General features: G+C 41.7%; 1 protein-coding gene across 10 annotated transcripts in view; it reads left to right on the top strand.

Moving 5' to 3' along the window:
• TIAM1 (TIAM Rac1 associated GEF 1) overlaps positions 1–27,416 on the top strand; it is a 388,153-nt gene that overhangs the window by 336,443 nt on the left and 24,294 nt on the right. For 9 of the 10 annotated variants that reach the window (XM_072806723.1, XM_072806716.1, XM_072806719.1 and 6 more), the window contains 5 exons: positions 9,735–9,838; positions 19,744–19,923; positions 20,836–20,904; positions 21,199–21,324; positions 26,222–26,330. In XM_072806723.1, the coding sequence (XP_072662824.1) occupies positions 9,735–9,838; positions 19,744–19,923; positions 20,836–20,904; positions 21,199–21,324; positions 26,222–26,330 (588 nt within the window). Of the gene's footprint in view, positions 1–9,734; positions 9,839–14,162; positions 14,573–19,743; positions 19,924–20,835; positions 20,905–21,198; positions 21,325–26,221; positions 26,331–27,416 lie in introns of those variants that run through there. The other variant, XM_072806726.1, reaches the window with a different exon arrangement.

Genomic DNA, 27,416 nt, shown 5'->3' with positions numbered 1-27,416 from the left:
CTGTCTGGGCTCCATGATTTTGTCACACAGCACCTGGCCTGCTTCCTGAGGCCCTGCTGGGAAGAGCCAAACACTTCTACATCTTGATTTCCAGCTGGATTGGGTTGATGATGCCTGTCAAATCCCGTGTGGGGCAGGGGGGAGAAATGTTTCAGAATTTAAGAGCCTCCATTTTTATATTTTTATTTTTATTTTCTTATTTTTTTTAAGATTTTACACACAGAGAGAGGCAGAGACACAGGCAGAGGGAGAAGCAGGCTCCCTGTGGGGAACCCGATACAGGACTCGATCCCAGGACGCCTGGGTCACGCCCTGAGCCGAAGGCAGATGCCCATCCACTGAGCCCCCCAGGCGTCCCCCATTCGTTTATTTTTAAAGAACATGAATGAACATGATATTATTTGACTTTCACAACCAATTAACCCAATCAGTAAGGCCTATATCTACAGTTATGGATTTAAAAATTTTACCTCCAGGGATCCCTAGGTGGCTCTGCAGTTGAGCGCCTGCCTTCGGCCCAGGGCTTGATCCTGGAGTCCCAGGATCGAGTCCCACGTCAGGCTCCCTGCATGGAGCCTGCTCCTCCCTCTGCCTGTGTCTCTGCCTCTCTCTGTGTCTCTCATGAATAAATAAATAAAATCTTCTTTTAAAAAAAATTCTCTCCAAAGAGAAACAGACGCTGAGATTTTGTGAAATTTGGCTGGAAAGAAGTTGTCTGTTAAGTTTAAGTTGGAGTGATAATACACTTTTTTCATAGCGTATATGAAGCTCTCCCCGGTTTTTTGTTTTCTTTATAATTATTTTTGTTTCTTAGCTTTGTCATGGAGAGGGTGTTTATGCTCATCTTATATTTAAATTGTGAGTGTTTCTATGGAATTCTTATAGAACAGTAAAAAGACTGAAAAGCAAAATAAAGTCCCAGCCTAGTGACTAAATTTCAGCCCAGTGTTTTTATTGGCAGTATCTAACCTTTTCTTGCCCCCTTGTCTTCAAATCATTTTTTTTTCGCACAAAGATTTAAACTCAGGCATTAATCACAGCTTTCAGAAAATCAATGTTATAATTGCTTCCTCTTTGGAAATGTTTGAATTGGAGAATCTGCTTGTTTAATACATATTGTTAATACATCTCGAGATATAAGTGAAAGAGTTTTATCTCCTTTCTTTAAATTTAAGTCTGGAATGGACTTGAATGGAATCAGGCTGAATGTGTCTCAACCAAGTGAATTAAAGATAACTCTAAATGTAAGCTGACATTGATGTGTCCTTCCTTCCAGTGGTGAGTGGGATGTGCTAGTCACAAAAGTTTTCTCGGTCCCAAGGACATGTTTATGACGTGAAAATCATTCTAAAAAGTGAAGAAAGGGTGCCTGGGTGGCTCAGTCAGTTAAGCATCTGTCTTTGGCTCAGGTCATAATCTCAGGGTCCTGGAATCGAGCCCTGCATTGCACTCCCTGCTCAGCAGGGAGTTTGCTTCTTCCTTCTCCCCATGCCTCTTCCCACTGCTCATTTTCTCTTTCTCTCTCTCTGTCAAATAAATAAATGGAATTTTTAAAAAGATTTTATTTATTTATTCATGAGACACACACACACACACACACACACACACAAACATAGACAGAGGGAGAAGCAAGCTCCCTGCGAGGAGTCCGATATGGGACTTGGTCCCAGAACCCCAGGATCATGACCTGAGCCGAAGGCAGATGCTCAACTACTGAGCCACCCAGGTGCCCCAATATATGGAATCTTCAAAAAAAAAAAAAAAGTGAAGAAACGATCACATCCATTCACAACAATGCATCTTATTTATGGTGCCTGTGGATCTAGCTGGCAGGGCCTGTCCTGCCCAGCCTTAGCCCTGCTCTGTGCTTCCTTATTCTCTGGGGCTGCCCAGCCCCCTGTCGATCCTTTGTCTTTTCAGAGTTGGCCCTGCTTCTCCTCTGTGCTGCCAAGTGGCTGCCGGGCACCTCCTTGATGCCAGATATTGTGCTACCTCTGGGGTTGGAGTGGAGGTGAGGCAGCGGTTCCCTTGCTCTGACTGCTTCTTCAGCCATCTCCCAGCCTTGTCTTGGGCTTTGCCATCTCTCTGATGGTTAGTGGGGCCATTGGTCTGTGTGTGCACAGTGGTGAGTAAATGGGGTGGGGGGGTTGGGGTGGCCAGCTACGTCCAGGACAAGGATGAGTTTCCTTCAGTGTCTGTTTTTAGAGGAAAGTGTCTTATAGCGAAGGCATAGGGAGCTGTAGTAGGATGTTACAAAACTGCATTGGGGTTGCCAAAAAACTCAAAAGTGTTTTTCCGTAAACCTCTTAGGCTAGGGGATGTTCAGAGAAGGGCCTCAAAGCATAGAAGCAAGAGCGTGACCTTTTCTGTTTGAAGTTCCTGTTCCTGCCTTGCTGATACCTTTCTTCAGCTGTCGGTTCCTGCCTCTCTGGCTTTCTTCAATGGCTAAATACCCCTAGCCTGTTTATTGGTCATCTTCTGCTACATATCAAACCACCCCAAGGAAGTCCTTTTATTTCCTCATTCTCCTGTGTTCGGCACTTTGGTTTAGGCTCAGCTGGGTGGTTGTTCTGCTCTCCTTGCCTGGAGTCACTTATGTGGTGGTGTCATCTGGTGGCTTGACCAGGGCTGGATTAAGATGGCCTCACTTGCATGTTTGGTGATTGGTTGACTGGGTCTCCTTCTGCCTGAGACCTCTCATCCTCAAGAGGCTAGCTTGTGGTTTCTTTGTATGGTGAGCTCAGAGATCCTGGAGGCAGAACCAGAGGCTGCAGAGACACTTGAGATCTTAGCTTAAAATTCATGTATCACCATCTATGTCACGTTTTGTTGATGAAAGCATGTCACTGGGCCAGCCCCAATTTATGGGGTAGAGAAAAAGTAATACAAAAATTTGTGCTCAAAGGAATGGATAGAATCATTGCTTTGAAAACTGTCTTCCACATGCTGCATTGTTCTTTCTCTTTCTTTTATTAATTTTTGTCTTCAGCTAAGGACAGAAGCATGGCTTCTTGGGGTGAAAAAGAATACATGTTTAGAATCAGATATACCTACAGATACTGACTCATAGGAGTTCCTTTATAGTCTAGATATTAACACTTTTGCCAGTTAGGTGTCGAAGGTAAGTCTTCTCAGTCTATAATGTGTCTTGTTGCTTTTGACAAAGAATTTTAATAAAATCTGATTTTCTATCTCCTATGATTTGTGCTTTTTATATCTTATTTAAGAGATCTTTCTCTTGCCTAAGGTAACAAACATGATCTCTGTATTTTCTTGCAAAAGATTATATTCTTTGGGCTATTCACATGCTTCTGGTTTATACCTCCCTCATATTGATTTTTGTGAACGGTGTGTGTGAGTCCAAACGTATATTTTTCCGTCTGCATAATCTGTTGTCATAACAATATTTATCAAATATACCATTCCTTTCTCTGGGATCTGCAGTGGCATACACCTCTGTATGCAGGAAGGCTGTTTCTGGGCTCTCTGTTCTGCTAGCCTGCGTCCTTACTAATTCTCCATTGTTTTATATTACTGCAGTTTTATGAGATATAATCTATTTTGATATCTGGTAGGAAAAGTGATCTTTTCACTTTTGTGAAAAGTCTTTTCACTTTTCTGATCACTTTCTGTGATCCAGCAGAACCATGATCTTGTTCTTCTTTAATACTACATTTGGTGGTGTTGGCCTTTTGCTCCTTCGTAATAAACTTAGTTCCCAAAAGGTGCTGCTAGTGTGGTCTGTAGCTGAATACAGATTCTTTGGTTCTGTGGACTTATGTTGTGATCTAACGTGTGGCCTGTTTGCATAAATTGCTGATCCTTGAGGAAAACATACATTCACAGTTTCTTAGGAGTAGGGTTTGAAATATATTCATGGATCAAACTAAATAATGATCAATACATTTTCATATCATGACTAAACCTATTTGTCTGACGTTTGTCAAGCTTTCTTTACGTTGGCCACCTGTATTTTCCCATCCCTTTACTCTTAATCTTCTGTGTCTTTGTGTTTAGGTTTGTCTCTTGCATATTGCTAGTAGGTAAGGCTTTGTTTTACATTGTTTTGTTTTTTCGGTTTGTTTTGTTTTTTTACCTAAACATAAAGTTTAAGTATCAAGTTTAGTTCACTTTGCGTGTATTTAGAAGTTCCGTGTCTTTTGACTCATTTCTGTCCTCTTATTTTGCTGGCTTTGTCTTTGCTGTTTTTTTTTTTTTCTTTCCTGCCATAATTGCGAATGGATTTCTAAATCCTGCTTTCTCTTTTATTAATCTAATTCTGTTCTTTAGTGGTTGCCCTTAAAATGTAAACATGATTTCTGACATAACAAAGATCAATGTTAGTCTTTACTTCTCCATTCAAGCATCAAAGGCCCATGAAAAGGTTTAAATGTAATCACCCACACCATTGTTTTAGTTGTGTCTTGTATTTTGTAACCTACAATGTCCCTCCCCTTTTTTTTTTTTGAGCATGTGGGGTATTGTTTTACATACTAAGACTTGCACATGTACATATCAGCTCTTTATTATCTTATTGTATATCAGCTTGTGTGTGTGCGTGAGTGTATGTTTTTGTTTCCTTATCTGAAGTATAGGCATATGCTATTTTATTGTGCTTTTCTGTATTGCACTTCATAGATATTGTGTGTTTTACAAATTGAGAATTTGTGGTAACCCTGCATTGAGCAACTCTGTTAGCACCATTTTTCCAATAGCATTTGCTCACTTTGTGTTTCTCTGTTACGTTTTGGGAATTCTTGCAATATTTTGAGTCTTCTCATTATTATCCATTGTATGGCAACCAGTGATTATGACTTGCTGAAAGCTCAGATTAATTAGTATTTTTTAGCAATAAAGTATTTTTAAATTAAGATGTGTACTTTTTGGGGCACCTGGCTGGCTGAGTTGGTAGAATGTGCAATTCTCGATCTTAGGGTTGTAAGTTAGAGCCCCATGTTGGGTGTAGAGATTACTTAAAAACAAAATCTTAACAACAACAACAAAAAAATACAGTACTTTTTTTTAGGCATAATGCTATTTGCACATTTAATAGGCTGCAGTGAAGTATAAACATTACTTTTATATGCTCTGGGAAACCAAAAAATTCATTTGACATGCTTTACTGTAATATTCACTGCATTGCAGTAGTCTGGAACCAAACTCTCAGGATTTCCTAAGTATGGCTATACATCTTTAGAGGGTTTTTTTAGGGAGGCTCTGTTTGTAGTGAACTTTCTCATTCTTTATTTCTCAAACAGAACATTATATTTTTCTTATTGAATAATATTTTAGCTGGAAATACAATTCTATATTGATAGTTTTAGCATTTGTAGATTTCTGTGCTTTAGTGAGGTCATGTCTTCAGATAGATCTTTTATTCTTGAACTTTTATTCTTATCTATTGGGTGTTTTTTTGTTTTTAATTAATTTTTTAAAATATAGATTTATTTATTTACTTATTTATTTGAGAGAGAGAACACGAGCAGGGCAGAGGGGCAGTGGGAGAAGAAGAAGCAGACTCCCCACTAAGTAGGGATCCTGACACAGGGCTTGATCCCAAGACTCTGAGATCATGACCTGAGCTGAAGGCAGATGCCTAACTGACTGAACCACCCAAGTGCCCCTTGAGTGTGTGTGTTTGTTGTTGTTGTTGTTGTTGTTGTTGTTGTTTTAATTTGAGAGAGAGAGCATGTATGCATGAGAGGCAGGGAGGGACAGAGGGAGAGGAAGAGAGAGAACCTCAAGCAGACTCCATGCTCAGTGCAGAGCATCTGAATCTCACAGCCGTAAGATCATGACCTGAGCCAAAATCAAGAGTTGGACACTCAACCAACTGAGCCACCCAGACACCCTTCTACTGAGTGTTTTATTTGAGTGATTATAGTTCTCATTTTAAAAAATTCTATTAATTTACTTGATCTTTTTTGAAGTTTTCTCTTGTTCCTTCTTAAAAAGAAAAATATTTTAAATATACTTGACATTCTGTATCTGATGACTGCAGTACATTCCTTGGGAATCTCATTCTGTTGCGTATTGTATCTGCTGCTTCTCACTCATGGGGCCTGGTTTTTCCTGGGTTTTATGATAATGGATTATGGGTTTTTATTTGATCAAGCTTTATCTCTGAGCATCATGTGATACCATCATTAAGAGTGAATTCCTCCAGAGAGATTTTGATTATGTCTTTGCTGGAGCCCTTGGAATACAAATCTACACCAATTTTAAGGCAATTCTTCATCTTGAATGTCATGGATGAAATGTCTGTGTCCTGCCAAAATCCATATACTGAAGCCCTGAGCCCTGAGGTGATTGCTCTTTGGAGTTGGGGCCTTTAGGAAGTAATCACTTTTAGATAAAGTTGTGAGAGTAGCCCCCCATGATGGAATTAGTGTCTTTGTAAGGAGACGGAGAGAGGAGAGCTCACTCTTCCCTTGCACACACAGGGAAAAAGCCATGTGAACATGTAGGGAGATGGTGGCCTCCCACAAGTCCTAACCAAGAACTGAATCTGTGAGCCCCTAGACCTTGGACTTCCATGCTTCAGAACGAGAGAATAAATGTCTGTTATTTCAGCCACCACATCTGAGGTCTTTTGTTATAGCAGCCCAAGCTGACAAAGACATGGAGTCTCCTGGATGCAGTACATGCTGTAAATTTGAGTCTCAGACACCCAGAGAGCCAGCCTGCAGTTGTTATCTTTGGAGAAAGCTCCTCCTTGCTCCCTCCCAGCTCTTGTGTCCTGGAGTGTAGGCAGAATCAGACAAGCCTCCTTTCCTTTGTTGGTTTGCTTCTCCTTCCCTGCTCCCTTCCCTCCCCTCCCCTTCCGTCCCCCCTTTTCCTATTGCCAGTGGATACTTTTTTCTTTTATCTTTTTGCATCTTTCTAGACTGAGAGTATAGCCATTAAAGGGACCCGTATGAATGTGAGGGATTCAGTTCTCACTTTCCAATTTGTACAGATCTGACACCTGTTTTCAGTATCATGTCTTCACGATTGAAACCAGAGTCTCCAGGGCATTGGTTCCCAAGCTGGGATGATACTGCTTTTGGGAAATGTGTGGGTGTGGTTTTATTGGCACAGAAACTGGGGGGTGCTAATTGTATTTAGTGCCCAGCACTGAGGGAGAGTCAAGTGTCTCTGCCAAGTGTGCAATTTTGCCCCCTCCACCCCAGATTGTTCCTTTCCTACCACCAATAGATCTTCCTCCCTCTGTGGGAGAGACTGCACTACGGTTTGGAAACTGATAGATTTACTCAATGTGGCCACAGCTTTCAGACTGGCATACCAGCTTCTTTTACTGTCTTCATTTGGGATTCTGGGTTTTTTTGGGGGGCTCAGCTCTATGTTTAAAAGGATTTTGTTATATTTCATTTAGCATTCCTAAGTGTTTTGTGGAGGTGGTTTCTTTCCTCTCTTTCCTGCTTGCTTGCTTGCTTTTCAGGAGACCTTGCCCCACAGTATCATTAATAATGAAAATCGGGATCCCTGGGTGGTGCAGCGGTTTAGCGCCTGCCTTTGGCCCGGGGCGCGATCCTGGAGACCCGGGATCGAATCCCACGTCGGGCTCCCAGTGCATGGAGCCTGCTTCTCCCTCTGCCTATGTCTCTGCCTCTCTCTCTTTCTCTCTGTGTGACTATCATAAATAAATAAAAAATTAAAAAAAATAATGAAAATCGTTTCCTTGGGCACCTGGGTGGCTCAGTGGTTGAGCATTTGCCTTTGGCTCAGGTTATGATCCCTGGGTCCCGGGATCGAGTCCTGCATTGGACTCCTTGCAGGGAACCTGCTTCTCTCTCTGCCTTTCTGTCTCTCATGAATAAATAAATCAAATCTTTTTAAAAAGAAAAAGAAAATCCTTTCCTTTGTTTTTCCAATATTTTGTGAGCATCAGCTATACCCTGGGTGATGTGTTACATGATGAGATATGCAGGGTCACAGCATTTGGTGGTTCAGTCTGGGGGTTGCTGTTGTGCAGATCGCTGTGTGAATGGAGCCCCAGCATGCTGTGTAGACTGGCTGCTCCAGATAGTACAGAGGGAGCCATGGTTTCCATGATCCAAGAGCTTAGTGCTCCTAGCAAAGTGGCCCTATGTAAGCTTAGTGGTTCCTCCACAGTGAGGATCCACTCTTGCCCGTTTCTCTGGCCCCAGCATCTAGGTCATTGCCCCCATAAAAGGGTTTAATCACCTTTTTCCCACGGAGATGACACGACAATACAACAGAGTTGATAACCACCAAGTTAACTGAGTATTTCTCTTTGACTGCTACCACCATATGTTAGAGCGAGCAAGTAATTAGAAAATGCTAGAGCCAGGGGCTCCTGGGTGGCACAGTCGGTTGGGCATCCGACTCTTGGTTTCCACTCAGGTCATGATCTCAGGGTCATGAGATTGAGCTTCGTGTGGGCTCTGCACTCAGTGCAGAATCTGCTTGGGATCCTCACGCTGTCTCCCTCTGTTCCCCCCCACCATGCACACACAACACACACTGTCTCTCTTTCTGAAATCAATCAATCTGAAGAAAGAAACTCCTAGAGCCAGAGCAGAAGGGAAGATACAGACAGAAGCTTACATCTAGGTTGTATTCACCTCACTGGTGCTTTATTTCAGAGGAAGAGAGGGGGACTACAGGCGCAGCCTTGCTGTAGCATTTGCTTAGAGGTCAGCTTCCTCCCTGTTTTGCAGCCAACTTTGAATTTGAACATAAAGTGATGCCAAGCGGATCATGACTATAATAGCGTGCCACTGGATAAAGCAGCCTCTTTGCAAATGGAGACTTTCATCCAGAGAGTCAGAAAGTGGCTCCTTCACTCTCATTTCCTATCTGGTCCCTTTGTATGAGAGTGCTTCGTCCCCAAACCACTGCCAAACTGGCTTGATTACCACTGTCTCATCAGATTAGCTAGAGGGTTTCAGATGTCTTAGAGCCTTGCTGGTCCAAGGGTGGTCCAAGGACAGTATTGATTGGTGTCACTTTTGGAGCTTGTAAGAAATGCAGAAGTTTAGGTTCAACCCCAAATCTATTGAACCTGCATCTGTAGAGCATGATCCCCTAGGAGCTCAGATATTCTTTAAATTTGACAGGCCTGCCAGAGGAGCGTGATTGTAAGGTTCTTTTCCTTCACCTTTGCATAGAATGTGGTGGGAAGTGTGGAAGTATGGTGTTACGTTTATAGTTCACCAGGCTTTGCAAAAACAGCCATCACACATATTACAGACTGAACGTTTCTGTCCTCGGGTCCCTCTGCAAATAGCAGTAGCATCACATGGGAGGTTAGGGCTTCAACATGTAATTATGTGTTATAAAAAGTAAATAATATCTATATGTACTATCATATAAAAACAATAATAGTCGGGAAGCCTGGGTGGCTCAGTGGTTTAGTGCCGCCTTTGGCCCAGGGCATGATCCTGGAGACCAGGGATCGAGTCCCACGTCAGGCTCCCTGCATGGAGCCTGCTTCTCCCTCTGCCTGTGTCTCTGCCTCTCTGTGTGTGTGTGTGTCTCTCATGAATAAATAAATAAAATCTCAAAAAAAAAAACAATAATAGTAGCAATAAACACAATAAATAAAATAGAACACGCTTATTGGGTCAAGATCGTGGAGCTCCTACATGGAGGGGCTAACAATATATGTACATGTCAGGAGCCTGACCCTGTGCCCCCCTTGCAGAGGCCTGGCTTTTAGCAATTGCTCTACATGCTGACCCACATTTTCTGCTGATTTCATCTTGCAGGACACAGCCTCTGCAGCGAGCAGGGCAGTAGTGCCGAGACCGCTCCGGAGGAGACCGAGGGGCCCGACTTGGAATCCTCAGATGAAACTGATCACAGCAGCAAGGTGAGAGATTTTCATTTTCACGTCCCACGTGTCGAACCACCGAAGAATCACAGCCGACACAACTGACACAATCACCTTTGCAGCCGTGTATGGTTAGGAGGCCTCTCCACGGGACCAAGTGTTTTTACCTCTGAGATGTCACGAAATAAAATACGAAATCCCAATTACAGCCTTGATAACAATATGTGATACTACACATGAGAATACAGGGCAGGAATCACTTTTAATGAGTTTGCATCTCATTTCACCTGTTTTCCTTCTTTGAAGAAATATCATCCAAAATGTGTGTGTGGCTGGGCCTGTTAGGCTTTCTTGCCATTCATGGTTCCTGCAACAAAATCGTTTTGCATTGTCCATGTTTGGCTTTTGTGAAAGGTGAACAGATTTTATGTGAAAGGAAAAGAAACAATGTTTTTATTTATTCATAGAGCATGTTCCTCAGTTATTAGAGGGCTGTGAAAAAGCCCTTATCCTAACTCTTTGGTAGAAGACTGTGAATTTCTTTTCCATAATTCATCATGCTTTTATTTTTTATTTATTTTTAAATTAAAAAAAAAGATTTTATTTATTTATTCATGAAAGAGAGAGAGGCAGAGACATGGGCAGAGGGAGAAACAGGTTCCCTATGGGGAGCCCAATGCGAGACTTAATCCCAGAACCGGATCATGACCTGAGCCAAAGGTAGACGCTCAACCACTGAGCCATCCAGGTGCCCCATCATCATGTTTTTATCCCACCTCTCAAACAGTTCCATGGATCACCAGCCTGTTCTGAGCACACTCTCCAAAGTACAACAGTTTAAAAACTTGACGTTCCTCTGTCCAAAGGCCCCCCCAAGCAAAAGTAATTGTATAATTGACTCTTTCTGTATTTATTCACTTTTTTTTTGTAGTGTTGTTGACATATTTATGTAGATCTCTTCACGTACCTTTCTTTCTTTTGTTTGACACTTACCAGTCACTTTCTGATCAAATCATGTCATTTTAAATTATACTTTCTTCTTCCCCTTTTGCAAGGTCAGGGTGATACTTGCCTTTGTTCAGTGATTGGATGATGGGGGGGTGGGGAAGGGTGTTAAATAATATAATTGTAGTCATGGAAATACATTATTCAAATATGAACTAGTATTTTAAAAACCTACATTTCTCTGTGTGTGTCTGTGTTTCACCATGATTTTTGCCCATGTGTGTCTCTTTGATCATCATAGATAGGATCACCATTCTCAGTGTCCTTTCAAGCTGAGCATAGTATAACATTTAATGTTGGAAAGTAATTTTATTTTTTATAAAGATTTTATTTATTTTCATGAAAGAGACAGAGAGAGGCAGAGACACAGGCAGAGGGAGAAGCAGGCTTCCTTTGGGGTGCCTGATGCAGGACTCGATCCCAGGACCCTGAGATCACAACCTGAGCCAAAGGCAGATAGATGCTCAACCACTGAGGCATCCAGGTGCCCCAAAAGTAATTTTAATACTTACAAAAGGCTTTATGCTGTTGGTTCTTAATTAAAATACAGATGAATAAGTGGAAATGCACACATTTCATTTAAAGCCAAAAAAACCCTCAAAAAACTGCTTCAAATTACTTTTTAGGTGTGTGGCCATTTTATGCACTTAGGGTAGGGGTGGGAGGGGTCCCTCTCAAGAGAAATGGATATTTCTAAACTGAGGTAAGAGATTTAGAAAGGTATTTATTAAGTTATTTTGCTATTGCACTTAAGAATGTTAATTCTCAGTTTCTAATTTGATTTAGCAATGCAGCTATTTTTCCTATATCTAAAACACTTATTTCTGAATACTTTTTAACTTGGATCATTTTTACCTCACTGTCATAGGCAATGTTCTCATTCCTTGTGGATTTTGAGATTGTTTTCATTCGAAATTTGTGAGTCATGAGGTCCTAAACAGGGTCCTCTGTAATGTTAGGTCTGGCAACGGAGAGGAAGGAAGGGGCCCCAGGGTTTTGTTGGACTGACCCCGATGCCTCTCTGACTCAATGGTTCTTTCTCCAGAGAATAGGTCTGAAACCCACCTGGAATAGATAGGGTCAGAGGCAGGAACAGGCCACCTTGTCCGTGGATTTCACTGTAGAAATGCATGGCGGCTCTCATAATAAGAGAATTTCATCAAAATTACTGATGACAAATTTGGGTGATGATCAGTATTTTTAAAGCTAGTACAGTGACCTTCACTGAAACCATAAGTTCATATTCCTTTTCACTAGGTTGAGGAGCACTGTGTGATTCTATATCTAAAAATACTCTCTAGTTTTGGTTCTATTCACATTTTATCTTCTTTATTTGAGCTGTTTTGTCATGCAACCCAAGTTAGTTAATTAAATTGGCCTTTAATGAGTTAATTTCTCACTTTGGATATTTAGAAGCAAAAAACAAATTGAGCAAATGGTTCTTGGAGCCTGAGTCCTACTGTGTATCTCCTTCCTTCCTTCCTTCCTTCCTTCCTTCCTTCCTTCCTTCCTTCCTTCCTTCCTTCCTTCCTTCCTTCCTTTTTCTTTCTTTCTTTCTTTCTTTCTTTCTTTCTTTCTTTCTTTCTTTCTTTCTTTCTTTCTTTCTTTCTTTCCTTCCTTCCTTCCTTCCTTCCTTCCTTCCTTCCTTCCTTCCTTCCTTCTTTCTTTTCTTTTCTTTTCTTTTCTTTTCTTTTCTTTTCTTTTCTTTCTTTTAAAATTTTGTTTGGGGGGGGGATGGAGGAGGGAGAGCAGCAGACTCCCCACTGAGCCAAGAGCCCAACCGAGGACACTGGGATCATGACTTGAGCTGAAGGCAGACGCTTAATGGGTGGAGCCACCCAGGCACTCCCTTACTGTGTATTCCTGATAGTAAATGGAACTAACACTTACTTAGTATCTTGTATATATTGGGCACCATCTCATCCTCACAGTACCTCTGAGAGAGAAATACTATTATTCCTTCTATTTCATAGGTAATGACATTGGAACAGAGAGGTTAGCAACTCAGTGAAGGTCACACAGCTCTGAGATGGCAAGACAAGGCCTTGTGTTGTCACCTGCTGTGCTACAACTACCTTCTGGCCAGATGTTAAAGTCTGGTGTTAAATTCTAGGTTTCAGAAAAAGAAGGAATTAATTAGTGTGCTATGCAAGTCAATTAGATATGTACTAATTAACCACTTACATATTTTCTTAATGCTGAACCTTTCTGGGTGTCTTTTTTTTTTTTTTTTACTTTTATGATTTAGAGTAAGAGCAAGCACATATCTTGAGTTTCTTGATCAAAATGAAATATTCTTTTGACATGTCTCCTAGATCAGTAATTTTTCTTGAGAACAAACCACACATTAATTTTTAAGTCGCAAGCTACCTTAGACATGGAAGGATGATTTAGCCCTACTTTGAAGGCACCAGGCTGGGTGTAGAATGTAAAAACAAATAAATTAGCAAACGGATCAAGAAATGAAATAAAACAAGCAATCCTTTTTTTTTTTTATTCTTGCTGAATCTGTAAAGGCTGTTGATTTGCTTTGTTTAATATTTTTGCTCTTCTTTGTAAATGAATTGCTTTATGAAATAATGGGCAGAGTAAAGACAATGCAGGTTGGAGTGTTGTGTTTTTTGATTTTTTTTTTTTTTTAATAGTTGTTGCTCCTCTGGCCTTTTGGAGTTCAGCAAGTAGATAATTGCGGGCTTCCAGAGCATTGGTGGCACTAGAAAGTCACATCCATGGGGGTGGGGGTGGGGCTCTCACACGGGGACGGGGGAGGGAGCGGGGGTGGGGGGCAGTCTAGCAGCCTTTCTCTTTGTAAGCCACCTCCTTCCTCTTGTGTCTGTGGGTGCTGACCTCAACGGGGCCTCCTCCACTGGTCACTTGTTTCTGTGCTTCTAATCTAAAACTCTTGTCTCTGGCAATGAATGCTAATGAGCCCCCAGCTGTCCTGTTATGTATTCCTGGCCCCCCTGGCAGCTGTGATTCCTGTTTTCTACTTAGCAAATGTATTAGAATGATTTTCAGAACATTTCCATCCTGAAAGCCACCTTTCCTCTTTTTTAATCCAAATTGGGATTGTCTCGGAAATGTCTGCTTTAGGAACAAAGCATGAAGCGGAAAATGTGAAAACATAAACTGGTAAAAAAAAAAAAATCTATCTATCTATCTATCTATCTATCTATCCTATATAGTTTTTATTCTTTATTTACTTATTTTTCTTTCTTTATCTTTTTAGTGCCTGCCCCCAGACTCAGTGAGGGGTGTCTTCAAAGTTGTTTGAGCCGGCGGGTTTAATATCCCTGTGCAGTGCATGACGCTGGCCAATCAGCTGATCCTGGTCCGCAGAGCAGAGCGGCTCACATCCTGGGCAGGCTTTTTCTGCTTTGTGCTCTGGTCTCTTTTGGTTCTCTCTTTCTGGAACTTTTGTGGGTTAGCCAGGTGAAATCAAAGCATAAATTCCTGTCCATGCGTTAGCCTTTGACACCATCCCAGAGGCTGCTGTGCTGCTGTCCTATCTGTTGATGCAGCAGTAGGTTTCCTGGGCGAGCCGGCATGGGCTGTCTAGATGAGAGGATGCTCCCTTGGGAACTGGAAGGCGTTGGGCGCTCTCGGGGTATTTTAAGAAACTTCTGTTTCTGTGCGGAACACGTCAGGTGGTAAAATTACCATGAGAATATATTCCTGATGATGTCTGCACTGTGGAAAATAAAGCGCAAGCCCAGGATTGAAAACAATGACAAGTCCGGTGATTCTATATATCGGACACTTCATCTGGTGAGCATGTTTGAATTCTTTCTTGCTAACCTTGTTTGTGTTACGACTTTCCAGCTGGATTGCTTTTCAGCCCAAATGACAGTGATTGTGCTTGTCCCGTTTCCCCATCACTGCATCCTTTTACCCTCCGATCTCCCTTGTTGATAAAGAATATATAGTTTAGCACGGCAGGGTCGGGGGGAGGTAGTTGGGCATCAGTAGTTGGCAAGGGGTCGAATTGGCCTAGAATCTTCACATTTATTTTTTTTCATTCTTAAATGTCATAAAGATGTATTATATAGTATTTTTTAAAACTGAGTGTCATTTGAATGCTTCTCCTCTCTTTTGGTTGTTGAGATTTTGAGTGTGTTTGTGTTAGGTGTATGGCACATTTCCCTGATCCCCACCTCAGACTGGGTAGCCTGAGTGCTCATTAAGCATTTCTGGAAGAAGGATGTCCACCTTGCCTCCTGTCAGGTTTTAAGTGTTTTGGGCTTTATTTCTGCTTTCTTGAGAAGGAGATGGTGATAGAAATGTTGGCCCAGGGGTTGTGTTGATGGTTTAGCATCAACCGACTTATATTGTGTATGTCAGTAAATGGTGAGTCCCTAGTGAGAAAGTCCAGCTGGTTAACGACAAGGAATAATTTAACCAAATCAAATTAAGCTTTTTAGTAGTTCAGTATTAATATTGAAGTCTGCCCACGATTAGATTTTGTGTCATTCAATGAAACTTGAAATCTGGCGGTGAGGACACCTGATTTACCCAACTGGAGCTTTCATCCTTCTTGGATGTTTCTTCTTCAACGTTTGTTCAAAAGGAGACAGAGAAGGTGATGGGAAAACTAGAGGGATTACCACTGCATATAGTGGTCGCTGAAATTATAGAGAACATGACTTTGGTGTTTGTCTCCAAAAAACCTTAAGTAAAGGTTTTAAGAATTTAGGCCACTCTGGCCCCTTTTAAATCTGTGGGATGTGTTAAATCGGTCAGACTTAAAGGACAGTTTTAGAACTCTGAACTCATCTAGAGATAGAAATTGCCTTTAGTGGTTGCATAACAGGAAGAGCTTAAACAGCTGGGTAGCTTGAGTCAATAGTGTATACTTAAAAGCCTCCCCCCCCCCTCTTTTTGTACTTTCTTTTCATCTTCCACAGGAAGAAAGCGATATTATAAACATTGAGCTTCATGCTGGCCTCAGTAAAGGGGCTCGTTTCCTCCTGCAATTGTATACTCTTCTCCACACGTTGGTTGGATAATTCTTAGCCCTGACAGTGGAGTGGCTTCACTACCTTGAACAGTTTCAAGCTGGCAGCTCTGAAGTGCCCGAAAGTGCTTTTCTGTCTCCAGGGTGACTGATTGTAGTCCTCTGGTGGGGAGAGGTTTGTCCCTTGCCCAGTACAGAAACCTCCACTGTCTCCTCCTTCTTAGCAGCACTTCACTGTTTGTCCCAGTTCCAGGAAACTTGGCTCTGAGGAGTGTGTGGAGAACCTCCCACGGCAGCCACCTTTCCAGGCATCCCTGGCTGCGGAGCTGGGTGTGGAATAAAGAGGACAGCTAAGGATGCTCAGTGTCGGAGCGGTGGGGGGGAGTTCTGTAACCCCTCCTCTTATGTCCCGAGTCACAGCTAAGCTACCCAGAGGAGGTCTCAGTGGATCTCGATGCAAAAAAATCTAACCACTAGTATAGGGTCAGGGAGACTTAAAAGTTGGGCCACAACATATAAAATCTCTGCATTGGAGGTATTCTAGAAAAGACCTGCATTTCATACTTCCTAATGAGGATGTTTTTTGGGTAACATTTCAGTAAAACAAAAATTCTCCAGCTTGATGCCATCATTTTGTTTCCAAGTAAAAGTTTCATTAAGAGCCTTGCAAAACGTGCTGTGACAATATGCATTGTAACTTGGAATTCTGTTTTATAAATAGCATGTAATTGGGAATAAAGAGATTATGTCCATGTTAGGAATATGTCCATATCCCTTATGAGAGTTTATACCTCGAATCAGAGAACAGGGTGGTCTGTGTTGAGACTGCTTTGCCCTGTCTCTATGTAAGAGAGCACCTGGCTAAATCTATCCTAAATTTAGGATTGTATTTAATAAGAAAGGGATGCCTAAGGCTTTGAATTGTCAGAAGAGGATTTAAAGGAATTTGGGAGCGTCCCTGGGATGCTCATGATTTTTCCTATAATCCAGAACTTGGCTCAGAGGGGAAGAAAGATGAGCAGGCTGGGTGTTTGGGAATGAGGTTGGGTAGGATATGACTTTAGCTTTATGACATAGATTTAGAGCACGAAGGCCATAGCCCACAAGCCATTAACCTCAGCTCTTCTCTTGGGCCTGCTTAACATAAGGATGCCTGACCTTAGAAGTGGTGAACTTCACACAAAGTGAGAAACTCAACTTAGACTCTTAAAAATGGAAGCCTCAAGGCATTGATGGTGAAACAGTGGGAATGAGAACCTTAGAAAGTCCATCCATACCTTTCACTATTATATGCAGATATAGGTGACAACGGTAGCTGGTCAGTGCGCTGAGAATTAGGAGCACAGAGAGAAGCACCTTCTGGAATTTCCTGCCCTTGATATGTGCCTGAGTCCCCAGGTCATAACTTTGGCCCATCCTGAAAGTATGGAGCACCTTTTGTATACCCTCTGAGGACATTAGATCTCCCATGGCAACTTGTCTAAATGATAAAATTGTAGAAAAGCACATTGTGTCTCTGATGGGAATGAAACGATGGATTTATTTATCATGAGGAGTAGCTTTGATGTTAATCTGCATATAAATGACAGACAGCTGTGGTTACTGTTGGGCCCCTGAGAAATGCATTGTATAAGAGAAGGTGCCAATTATATGTTTGTTGTGTTCGGTTCCTTTGCAGGATGCCAAATCTAGGCAATAAAAGACAGGTGGGAAAAGCTGGAGGGCAGGGCTGTTAGTTATCAGTCTTTCTCTTGGTCTGTCCATATGGGATTTTAATTTTTTAATTTTGGTGAGGGTTACCTCTCCCCATCATATCTATGTTATAATGCAGTAGTGACCTATTACAGTTATCCCCAGATTATTTAAAAGCTATGTGAGCATTTTTTTGTTACAACGGGTCTTTTGTTTCTGTGTAATTTGTAAGACAAAGCTATATTTAGCCAGATGTTTAAGAAAGGAAAGGACGAGGTAGTAAAATACTAACATAGCTAAATAAAAAACTGTTTAGTTGATTTTTCCAGAAATAAGCTTTAATGAAATTCTTTCTTTTTTAACAGCCTTATTGACACATAATTCACATTTCTTACAATTCAGCACATTTTGGTGAGTTTTTGGTTCATCCCTGAAAGGAGAATTCTTTGTGGGGATAAATAGTGACTGGAACACTGAATTCATGGAGAGCATTGAACAGTGGCCCCCTGAGAGGTGACTGGTACCCTCTGGCACATAAGACTAGGGTCAGTAGTGGCAACAAAATAAGCTATGGTCATTGTAAGAGAATTGAAATAGGGGCGCCTGGGTGGTATAGTCAGTTGAGCAGCCGACTCTTGGTTTCAGCTCTGGTTGTGATCTCAGGGCCCTGGGATTGAGCCCTACGTCAGGCTCTGTGCTGCCTGAGGAGACTCTTTCCCCTCCTCTGCCCCTTCCCCCCAAATAAATAAATAAATCTTTAAAACACACACAGAAATAATAATCATGTGGATTTGGTCCTGGCTTTCCTCTTTGCTGTCATGGCATTATCATGAATGCATCCTTGTTAGGTTCTGACTTCCCCTGTCCTTGTACGCCTTTATTCTATGCTCCTTTCCCTCTGGGTTATGCCGGTGAGGGGAAGGCATGCTAATGTTGGCTGCCTTCTTCCTTTGTGTGTAAGGGGTTGCCTCCATGGAGTACCTTTGGTTTTAGCTTCTGTGCTCTGCACCAAATGCCAGCCTTGACTTCCAGCTCTGGGAGGATATTCTTATGTTCTTCCTGGGTGGGTGGGTGAAAGAAGAAGTACTTCTTTATCTGCACCCGTGTTTGCTGGGAATACTCTGTGCCTAGGGATGAATTAGACATTGGAAGCCAGGGAGAGGAGGAGGAGCAGACAGCCTGCCTTCAAGGAGATATCTAGCAAACATTTATAGAGTGGTACATTTGGACAAATATTAATAAACTAGATTTTGTGCTACAAAATAGCTTCTGGAGGCATTCCATCAGGAGCTTTAAACAATACGCTGGCTCATCTCTTCCTGGAGGTCCTGATTGAATTGATCTGGAGGGTGCGCTGGGCATGCTCCCCAGGTGATTGCTATATGCAGCCCAGGTGGCCAAGTACTAATTCCACTCGGTTTTTAGCACCCCGCCTACCACCCATGCTTTGGAGAATTGTTTTGCATAACTTGAAGTTTGAATTTTAGAATCCTAGAACCCTAAACTTCTACCTGAATCATCCTGGACAGAGATTAGGTGGAGGCTGAGCTCCCCCACTGAAGCCTTATTCAGGGCTCCACAGCCTTTATTTCGAAAGAGGAGGTATTTTTCTGCTTGGGGAAGCTGGAGAGACAGAAACTTTTCCCTTTCTTCCCTTAAAATATATGAGTATCCATCATTATCTAGAAAGTTACCTTAGGTCTAATTTTTAACAGAGCCAGAAAGAATCTTAGCTTATAAAATCATCTTCCAGTATTGCAAAGTATAGTTTACTTAAGTGGGGGCTATGATAATTAGCCTTGTCTTTGGAGTGAATTGAGTTTAATTTTTCCATCTCTCCGTCTGCTTATTTGTAAGCTTCTTGCAGAGTAGTTATGAACACAGGCTTTGATCCACACTGCCTGGTTCAAATCCCAGCTCTGCCATTTTCGAGCTGTGCAAGAGCTGTGCAATTTCCGATGAGTTACTTAACCTCTCTGGGCCTCCTTTGTCTCAGCTGTTTCATAGGAATGCTAATAGCCCTTAACTTACCATGTGGGAAGAATAAATACATCAGACAAGTGCCTGGCATGTAGTGAACACTCAGAATCTGTTAGCAATTGTTGTTATGGTTTTTCTGAGTGTTCAGTGAGCTCTTACATGTGTAGAGCTGTCTGGGGAAAGGAGAGATGTAATTTGTGTGTGTGGCAGTTCATTAACTGGGAAGGACACCTTTAGGCAGAACAGCTGTCAGACAGGTCTCTCTTGTGAGAGGTAACTTCCTCTGCTTTGCCTTTTCAACTGTGCTCCGAAGAGCACGGAACAGGTGGCCGCATTTTGCCGCAGTCTGCATGAGATGAACCCCTCTGACCCAAGCCCACCTCCTCAGGACGCCACCGGGCCTCAGCTGGCCACCATGAGGCAGCTCACGGACGCTGACAAGCTGCGCAAAGTGATCTGTGAGCTCCTGGAGACAGAGCGCACCTACGTGAAAGTACGTCTTGCTGGTCTACCCTCCCCCCCTCGTTCTTGAAGGAGGGGCTTTGTGGGTTTAACACTGTGTTTGGTCTCCTGTGGAATCTGGCCTTTCCTCTGAACATTCAGATCTCCTGCATGTTAAGGAAGCACATCAATTCTTAGGGCAATTCATTGACATTTGTCATTGATCAACAAAGGAGAGGATGGTGAATATTCAGTGAGCCCTCTGACTTTTCTAAATCTGTTGTTGACCTAATACTAAAATGGAATTTAGTTTTTAAAAAATTTTAAGGTATTATTTTCAGTATCTAATTTGAGTCTAGACAGAAGGGTATCTGTTTTCTTATTATTCTCACTTGTGTTCATCTAGTTATCCCTGTAACTATGTCATTTATTCCTATATAATTCATAATGTCTATATAGTACATATAACTCATAATACATGCATTATACATATATTACAATACACATGTTGTAATGCATTCCTATAACTGTATTAATCATCTATTCCTGTAACTGTATAATTTAGTTATATGTCACAGCAGTGTGATCTGTTATTAATGATCTATTTTAGTCTTTTAACTTAGGGGTCAGCAAATTATGGCCCTCAGGCCAAATCCAGCCCTCTGCTTGTTTTGACAGTTTTATTGGAACACAGCCACACACACACTCATTTACGTGTTGTCTGTGCTGCCGTAACTGGAAGCGGCTTTCCTGGTACAGCAATAGATTTAACATGGTTGTGACAGAGGCCACATGGCCTGCAGAGTCTAAAATATTACTGAAAAGATTGGCTTACTCCTGCTTTAAATGAACTTAATGACCCAAACACTGTAATGTTAGCATTTGGGACATAATCTGTTACTTTCCCCTTTAGCTTCCTTCTAGACTGTTAGATGTGCTAATGAAATATCCTTTCAACCCTTAGGACTTAAACTGTCTCATGGAGAGATACCTAAAACCTCTTCAAAAAGAAACTTTCCTCACCCAAGATGAGGTATGGTGGAAATTGTCTTAACTTTGTGAGGGTCGCAGCTTGACATGGTGAAGAGAAAGAAGTGAGGCACATTTGCAATACTAAAAACATTTTGAATTTGCTTAATTGTAATAAATAAAATGTGTGTTATGCTCTTGGCTTGCAACCAGAGAGTAAGGAGGGGCCTCCCCCACCATGGTAGGCTCATTATCTTAATTGATGAGTATTGATAGAAAGACTTTGAAATTGGAAGCCAATAAAGTTTCTGAACACTGATGAAATATGGGGTGGCTTAAATTCTTCTCCATTTTCCAGCTTGATGTGCTCTTTGGAAATCTAACCGAAATGGTAGAGTTTCAAGTAGAATTTCTTAAAACTCTAGAAGATGGAGTGAGACTGGTACCTGATTTGGAAAAGCTTGAGAAAGTTGATCAATTCAAGGTAAGTCTCATCCTCAGATGATGTCAGGCTGCCTCCTCATGTCATGGGCAGGTTACTCTGTAGGTCAGTTGAACCTCTTGATAACACATGGCAGGAGGCATATGCTCTTTTTGGTACGTGCTTGTGCTCGTGGAGTTGAGTCTCCATTGGATGTCTGGTGGGGTCAGTTCCTGAAGGGATGCTTAGAGGGGAACCTTGTCTGGGTGAGGTGACACAAATGCCATCAACTTGTATGAAACTAATGCCTCTTTTGGCTTCTGCTTGGGAAGGTAGACCAACCTTGACCTTCTGTTCTGGTGACGTGGGGCCCTTTAAGACTTGCTATTAGCAAATGAGACTAGCACCCATAGTTTCCCAGTAAACAAATTAATTTATCATGTTCTGAAAACCTTTGCTTAATGGAAATGCTTATTATCCAGGAGGAAGAAAGTCTTACAGCACATAGTGTCCTCATAGCTTTAATGAGGATTTATGACTAGGACCTCAGTGAGGATGCTCACAGCTTCCTCCTCCTCCTCGGCTGGCTCTCCTGTATTACAGACACTTCCTGTGCTGTACCTCCAACCGACAGAGCTCGATTCACGCACAGTGGTGTTGGCTTCGATGTCACTCTTGCATACTTTAAAAAACACACACACACACACACAGCAGATTAATTCAGATGTAATTGACATACACTACGCCACATCTGGTCACATTGTACAATTGGATGAATCTTGCCGTATGTATACACCTGTGGAACCATCGCCACAATCAGGAGAATGAGCAGAATCAGCAGCTCTAGTATGTTTTTCCCTGCTTTTTTGTGATTCTTCTCTCCCGCCTCTTACTGCCTGTCAGCCACAGGCAAACGAGCTCTTTGATACCATAGGTTAGTTAGATTGGTTTGCATTCTGGAATTTTACATAAGTGGAATCAAGCAGCATATACTCTTTTTTTTTTTTTTTGACATGGCATCCTTTATTTGGTATAATCACGTTACATTCCATCCACTTGGCTACGTGTATCGATATGTCGCTCAGGGGTGTCCCACTTTATGGGTATAGTATGCTTTTTTGCTCTTTCACCTTTCCTGGGCACTTGGGCTGTTACCAATTTGGAGCAATTATGAGTAAAGCTGCTATGAAAATTTGTGTGTAAATGCTAGTATGGATGTCTGCTTTCTTTTGGCCAAATACCTGGGAGTGGAAGGGTTGGATCGCATGGTTATACCACTGTACATTGTCCTCACCTTCACGAGGAGGTCATGGTCCCTTTTTATAGTTGTAGCCATTCTAATAGGCATGTAGTGGCACCTCCTTGTGGTTTTCATTGTCATGTCCCTTATGATGTGACAGTGAGCATCTTCTTATGTACTAATTTGCCTTTAATACATCCTCTTTGATGAAGCATCTGTTCAGATCATTTGCCCATCGACTTTATTGGTTGGTTGGTTTCTTGCTATGAGACTTAAGAGTTCTTTCTATATTCTGAATATAAGTCCTTTACTGGAACCAGGACTTGTAAATATTTTCATCTTGTACAATGTCTCTCAAAGATCTAAAATTTTGAATTTTGATGAAGTCCAGTTTTTCAAATCGTGTCTTTTTTGGGTCATACCTTTGGTGTCATGTCTGTGAAACTTTTGCCTAAACCTAGGTCATAGCAATTTTTCTCCTGTTCTCTCCCAGAAGCTTTGTAGTTTGGCCATGGGCATTTCAGTCTTTGATCTGTTGCGAATTAAATTTGGTATGGTGTGATGTAGGAATCAGTCTGCTTTCTTCCATACGAATATCTGATTTTTCTAGTGCTGTTTGCTGAAATGCCTATTCTTCTGTCCTCTTCCACTGTATTAAATTTGCAATTGTGTTGAACTAAGGTTCAGTTGTCTATGTATGCAGAGCCCTCACATACTTTGACTTCTTCTAGAGCTTGCAGAAGTCTGGCTGAGTGATGTTAGCAAACACATTTAGGGACTGGGATGAAGGCTGCTCTTTATATATATGTTTTTTTGGGTCACTGCCTCTCTGCAACAGGAGGTACTCAGTATATACATAATATTCATACAGTTGGTGTATGAACATGTATTTATATATACTTATATATTTTTATTTGGATATAATTTGAGACTTAGGGAAAGTTTGCAAGAATAGTCTGAAGAATTTCTGGATATCCTTTACCCAGATTTCCCAAATGTGAACATTTGGCCACCCTTGCTTTATTCTTTATCTTCCTGTCTCTGGTGTGTGTGTGTGTGTGTGTGTGTGTGTGTGTGTGTGTATGACAACATGTGTGTAATTTTTTTTCTTTGAACTATTGAAGAATTTAGTTGCAGGCATAATAGCCCTTTACCCCTAATTACTACATGCAGTTCATTTTTTGTGTGTTCAAGTGCTGCTTGGTTGAGTTAGTTTTTTCCCCTCTTTATCTTCAAGGTGGTTATGCTCTCCATTTGCAATGACAGTTGGTTTGTGTTCGTTCATTTGTATTTTCTAAATTAGTACATTCATTAAGATAGAACTCATGACAAGGGCCAGTAATTTGTTAGTTGATCAGACTTGCTTCTGATCAACCTAGGGAGGATCATAATAAAAATGGATACAGACATTCCTTAAAACACTTGTTTTGCTTTTTTAAAGATTTTATTCATTTGAAAGAGAGAGCACGCAGAAGCAGGGGGAGGGGCAGAGGGAGACATAAGCAGACTCCCCGCTGAGCAAGGAGCCTGAACTTGGGGCTCAATCCCAGGATCATGACCTGAGCTGAAGGCAGATGCTTAACCAACTGAGCCACCCAGGCACCCCCAAAACATTTGATTTAACTCTAAGACATCTAACATTGATTCTAGTCACCTAGCAGTCTCTTGCTGTGGGGCTAGGGTCAGTTAATCACTTGAGGAGAGTTAGATGGACAGGACTATGATGTGGACATGGCTGCATTAGGAGCAGAGTTATTCTAGGAGGGATTGGTGCATGGATTATTTTAGTGAGCTGTTTCTAAACGATTGCTGTTCTAAATTCCATTCAAGTGGGACTCTCTTCCCTGACCTTCACTGTACTGGTTGATGGCAACACCTGAGAATCTCCATTCTGTCCATAAGGCAAAACAAATGATAGATACCGAATATTTGTTCTAGCACCTTTCAGTTGGCTTCTGGATTGTCTGCATTTTCTCCCCAAACTATTGCTGTTGGTTGCACCATTGCTCCTTGGCTTAAATCCTGATTGTATATTTGGCCAAAAATATAAAAACCTGTTAAAATATTCAAACTGTGTTGCATAGAACACAAGTCCTAAGGCAGTATTAGAAAAAAATAGTTCTGAGGTCAGACAAATTTTGATAAAATATCCCCTTGGAAATTTGCGATGTCCATCAGCCAGTGAAAGGCTCTATGACATCCTCCAGAAGGGCAACTTTGAGGAAATTGAGTCTTTGCATATAAACCACTCGTACTTGTGCACACATTGTGCCCTGAGATCATTTTTTATGTCCGGAAGAATAAATGAATACCTTACTCTTTTATCTGTGGCTGCCTATTGGTAAGCCCTAAGTAGGTAGTAAGCTAAACAAATGAATGACTTCATATGGTTAATATAAGGGGTTACATTTGTCTCCCACATCTTTTCTTGTTTAATTATTGAGTGCGTCTCAAAGGATAACTGCACCTACGGAGTCCGACTGTCCCTGCTGGGACCTTCTCAGCACAGGTGGTGAGGTTGGGAGGAGGTGTGGGACTTGAAAAGGAGAGGAGGAAAAAGTAGAACGTGCAAAAAACTAATGTAGTCTCTAATTGCCCATTCTGGGTGGTTCAAAATGAACTTTTTGTTGTTACTAGACAGTCTATCAGAATTCTGTGTGTTGTTCATAAATTACACATTGAAATCCAAAACTTTTTTTTTTTTTTTGCTTGGAACTTCACTTTTAATTCTAAGCCTGAATTAATCAGTCTTTGTCTTTCTTTCTGTCTCTTTGAACAAGACTAGATCAACGTGAAGATATTTTTCTGAGACTTGTTACATATATATTTGTGTATATACATATGTGTGTATGTGTATATTTATAGAATATGTATGTATATAAAATGTATAGGATACGAAATATGTTTAGGCATATCAAATTCTTTTTTTAAAAAAATTCATTTATTTATTTTAGAGAGCACACATGAGCAGGGTTAGAGGGAGAGGGAGAGAGAGAATCTCAAGTAGACTCTGTACTGAGTGGTACATACTGAGCCCAGTGTATGACTTGATCCCAGGACCCTGAGATCGTGACCTAAGCCAATATCAAGAGTCAGCCACTCAACTGACAGAGCCATCAAAACACCCTCAGTGTACTAAATTCTAATAAGGAAGCCTTTCACCCAGTTTTGATCCTTTTGAGACAGAAAGTGTGGCCTGGGATGGGATACCCATCTAACTCCAGAGGGAGGCGTGCTTCTTGCATTCTCACCTGCACCGTGCTAGAAGAGGGAGCGGTATTGGAGAGGGTGGGGTTAGTGACCAGGGATGTGTGTCTTCTATTTTGGGGGTGTATGCATTTTCTGCTTCTATTTGGTGTGTCACTTCTACCTCCCAACAGGAGCTGATGAGAAATTTCAGGAATTTTCTGCCTTTTCCAAAATGCCATCAGTATTTTCTCATTAACATTCACACATCCCAGCTGGGTCATTTAAAGATCAAGGCTGGAGAAGCAGTGACATCTCCCGAGTAATTAGTGAGAAGGCCAGCTCGGGTACTAGTACATGAACACATAAGCCTTCGCCCTTTCCAATAGGCAGTTTCAGGCCGTCGGTGACAGGTGTGAATGGTGCTGATTTGTGGGGAGGGTCGGGCAGGTGTGAACTCCCTCTGTGTCCTGCTGTTATTTCCAGATGAGAGTGAACATGAACTCTCATTGAGGTTTTTCTCGTTTTATCCAGAAAGTGCTCTTCTCCCTGGGGGGATCCTTTCTGTATTACGCCGACCGTTTCAAGCTCTACAGTGCCTTCTGCGCCAGCCACACGAAGGTCCCCAAGGTCCTGGTGAAAGGTAGGCACGTGAGGACTGGGTGGCAGGTGGGCATATCCATTGCAGATTCGGTGGTTGGGGGCGTTTGGACAGTAATCCAAGAGCTATTGATGTGCTAGGTGGATGTTCCACAAATAAGGGTACTGAGAAGTGAAATGCATGACTGTTTGGTGGGTTTGTTTTCTTAAGTGAACTCTATGCCCAACCTGGGGCTCAAACTCACAACCCTCAAGATCCAGAGTCTTACATTCTGCTAACTGGGCCAGCCAGGTGCCCTGATATCTTGAACTAACCACCTTGTTAGTTTTCTTCTTTATTTATGTAAAGATTTTATTTATTTATTTATTTATTTATTTATTTATTTATTTATTTACTTACTTACTTACTTACTTACTTATTTGAGAGAGCACACAAACAGGGGGAAGGGCAGAAGGAGAGGGAAAAGGAGACTTCCCCATGGAGCAGGGCTCCATCCCAAGACCCTGGGATGATGACCTGAGCCAAAGGCAGACACCTAACTGACTAAGTACTGACTAAGTACCCAAGTGCCCCTTGTCAGTCTTCTTATTTTTTTTTTAATATTTTATTTTTTTTTTAAGATTTTATTTATTTATTCATAGACAGAGAGAGAGGCAGAGACACAGGCAGAGGGAGAAGCAGGCTCCATGCAGGGAGCCCGACGTGGGACTCGATCCCGGGTCTCCAGGATCACACCCCAGACTGCAGGCAGCGCCAAACCACTGCGCCACCAGGGCTGCCCTGTTAGTCTTCTTTTAACGCCAGTTTTGACTCAGCTATTTTGGGCCAGAATTCAGGGGTCGTTTTGCAGTTATGCAAAACAGAGGGACTTTAGAAATCCCCTGCTTTATTCCTAGTTTTTACTCACTTCCTTATAACACCACACACATCATATACTTTTTGGTGGCATTCCATCTTTCCCTCACCCGTTTTTGTTCCTAGGTGTGTGACGATAGCCAACTCCCAGCACTAATAAAGTTGTTTCAGTTGTTCACGAGGATCACTCAAATTGCAATTATATTTTGCATAGAACAGAGTGAGTGGAGTTTTCATATTGGCAGACTCCTTCTCCCCAGTGTCTTGGGAAGA

Source organism: Canis lupus, chromosome 30 (genome assembly GCF_048164855.1).
Source record: "Canis lupus baileyi chromosome 30, mCanLup2.hap1, whole genome shotgun sequence".
Classification (NCBI taxonomy): domain Eukaryota; kingdom Metazoa; phylum Chordata; class Mammalia; order Carnivora; family Canidae; genus Canis; species Canis lupus.
This window is presented reverse-complemented; position numbering and strand designations above follow the sequence as displayed.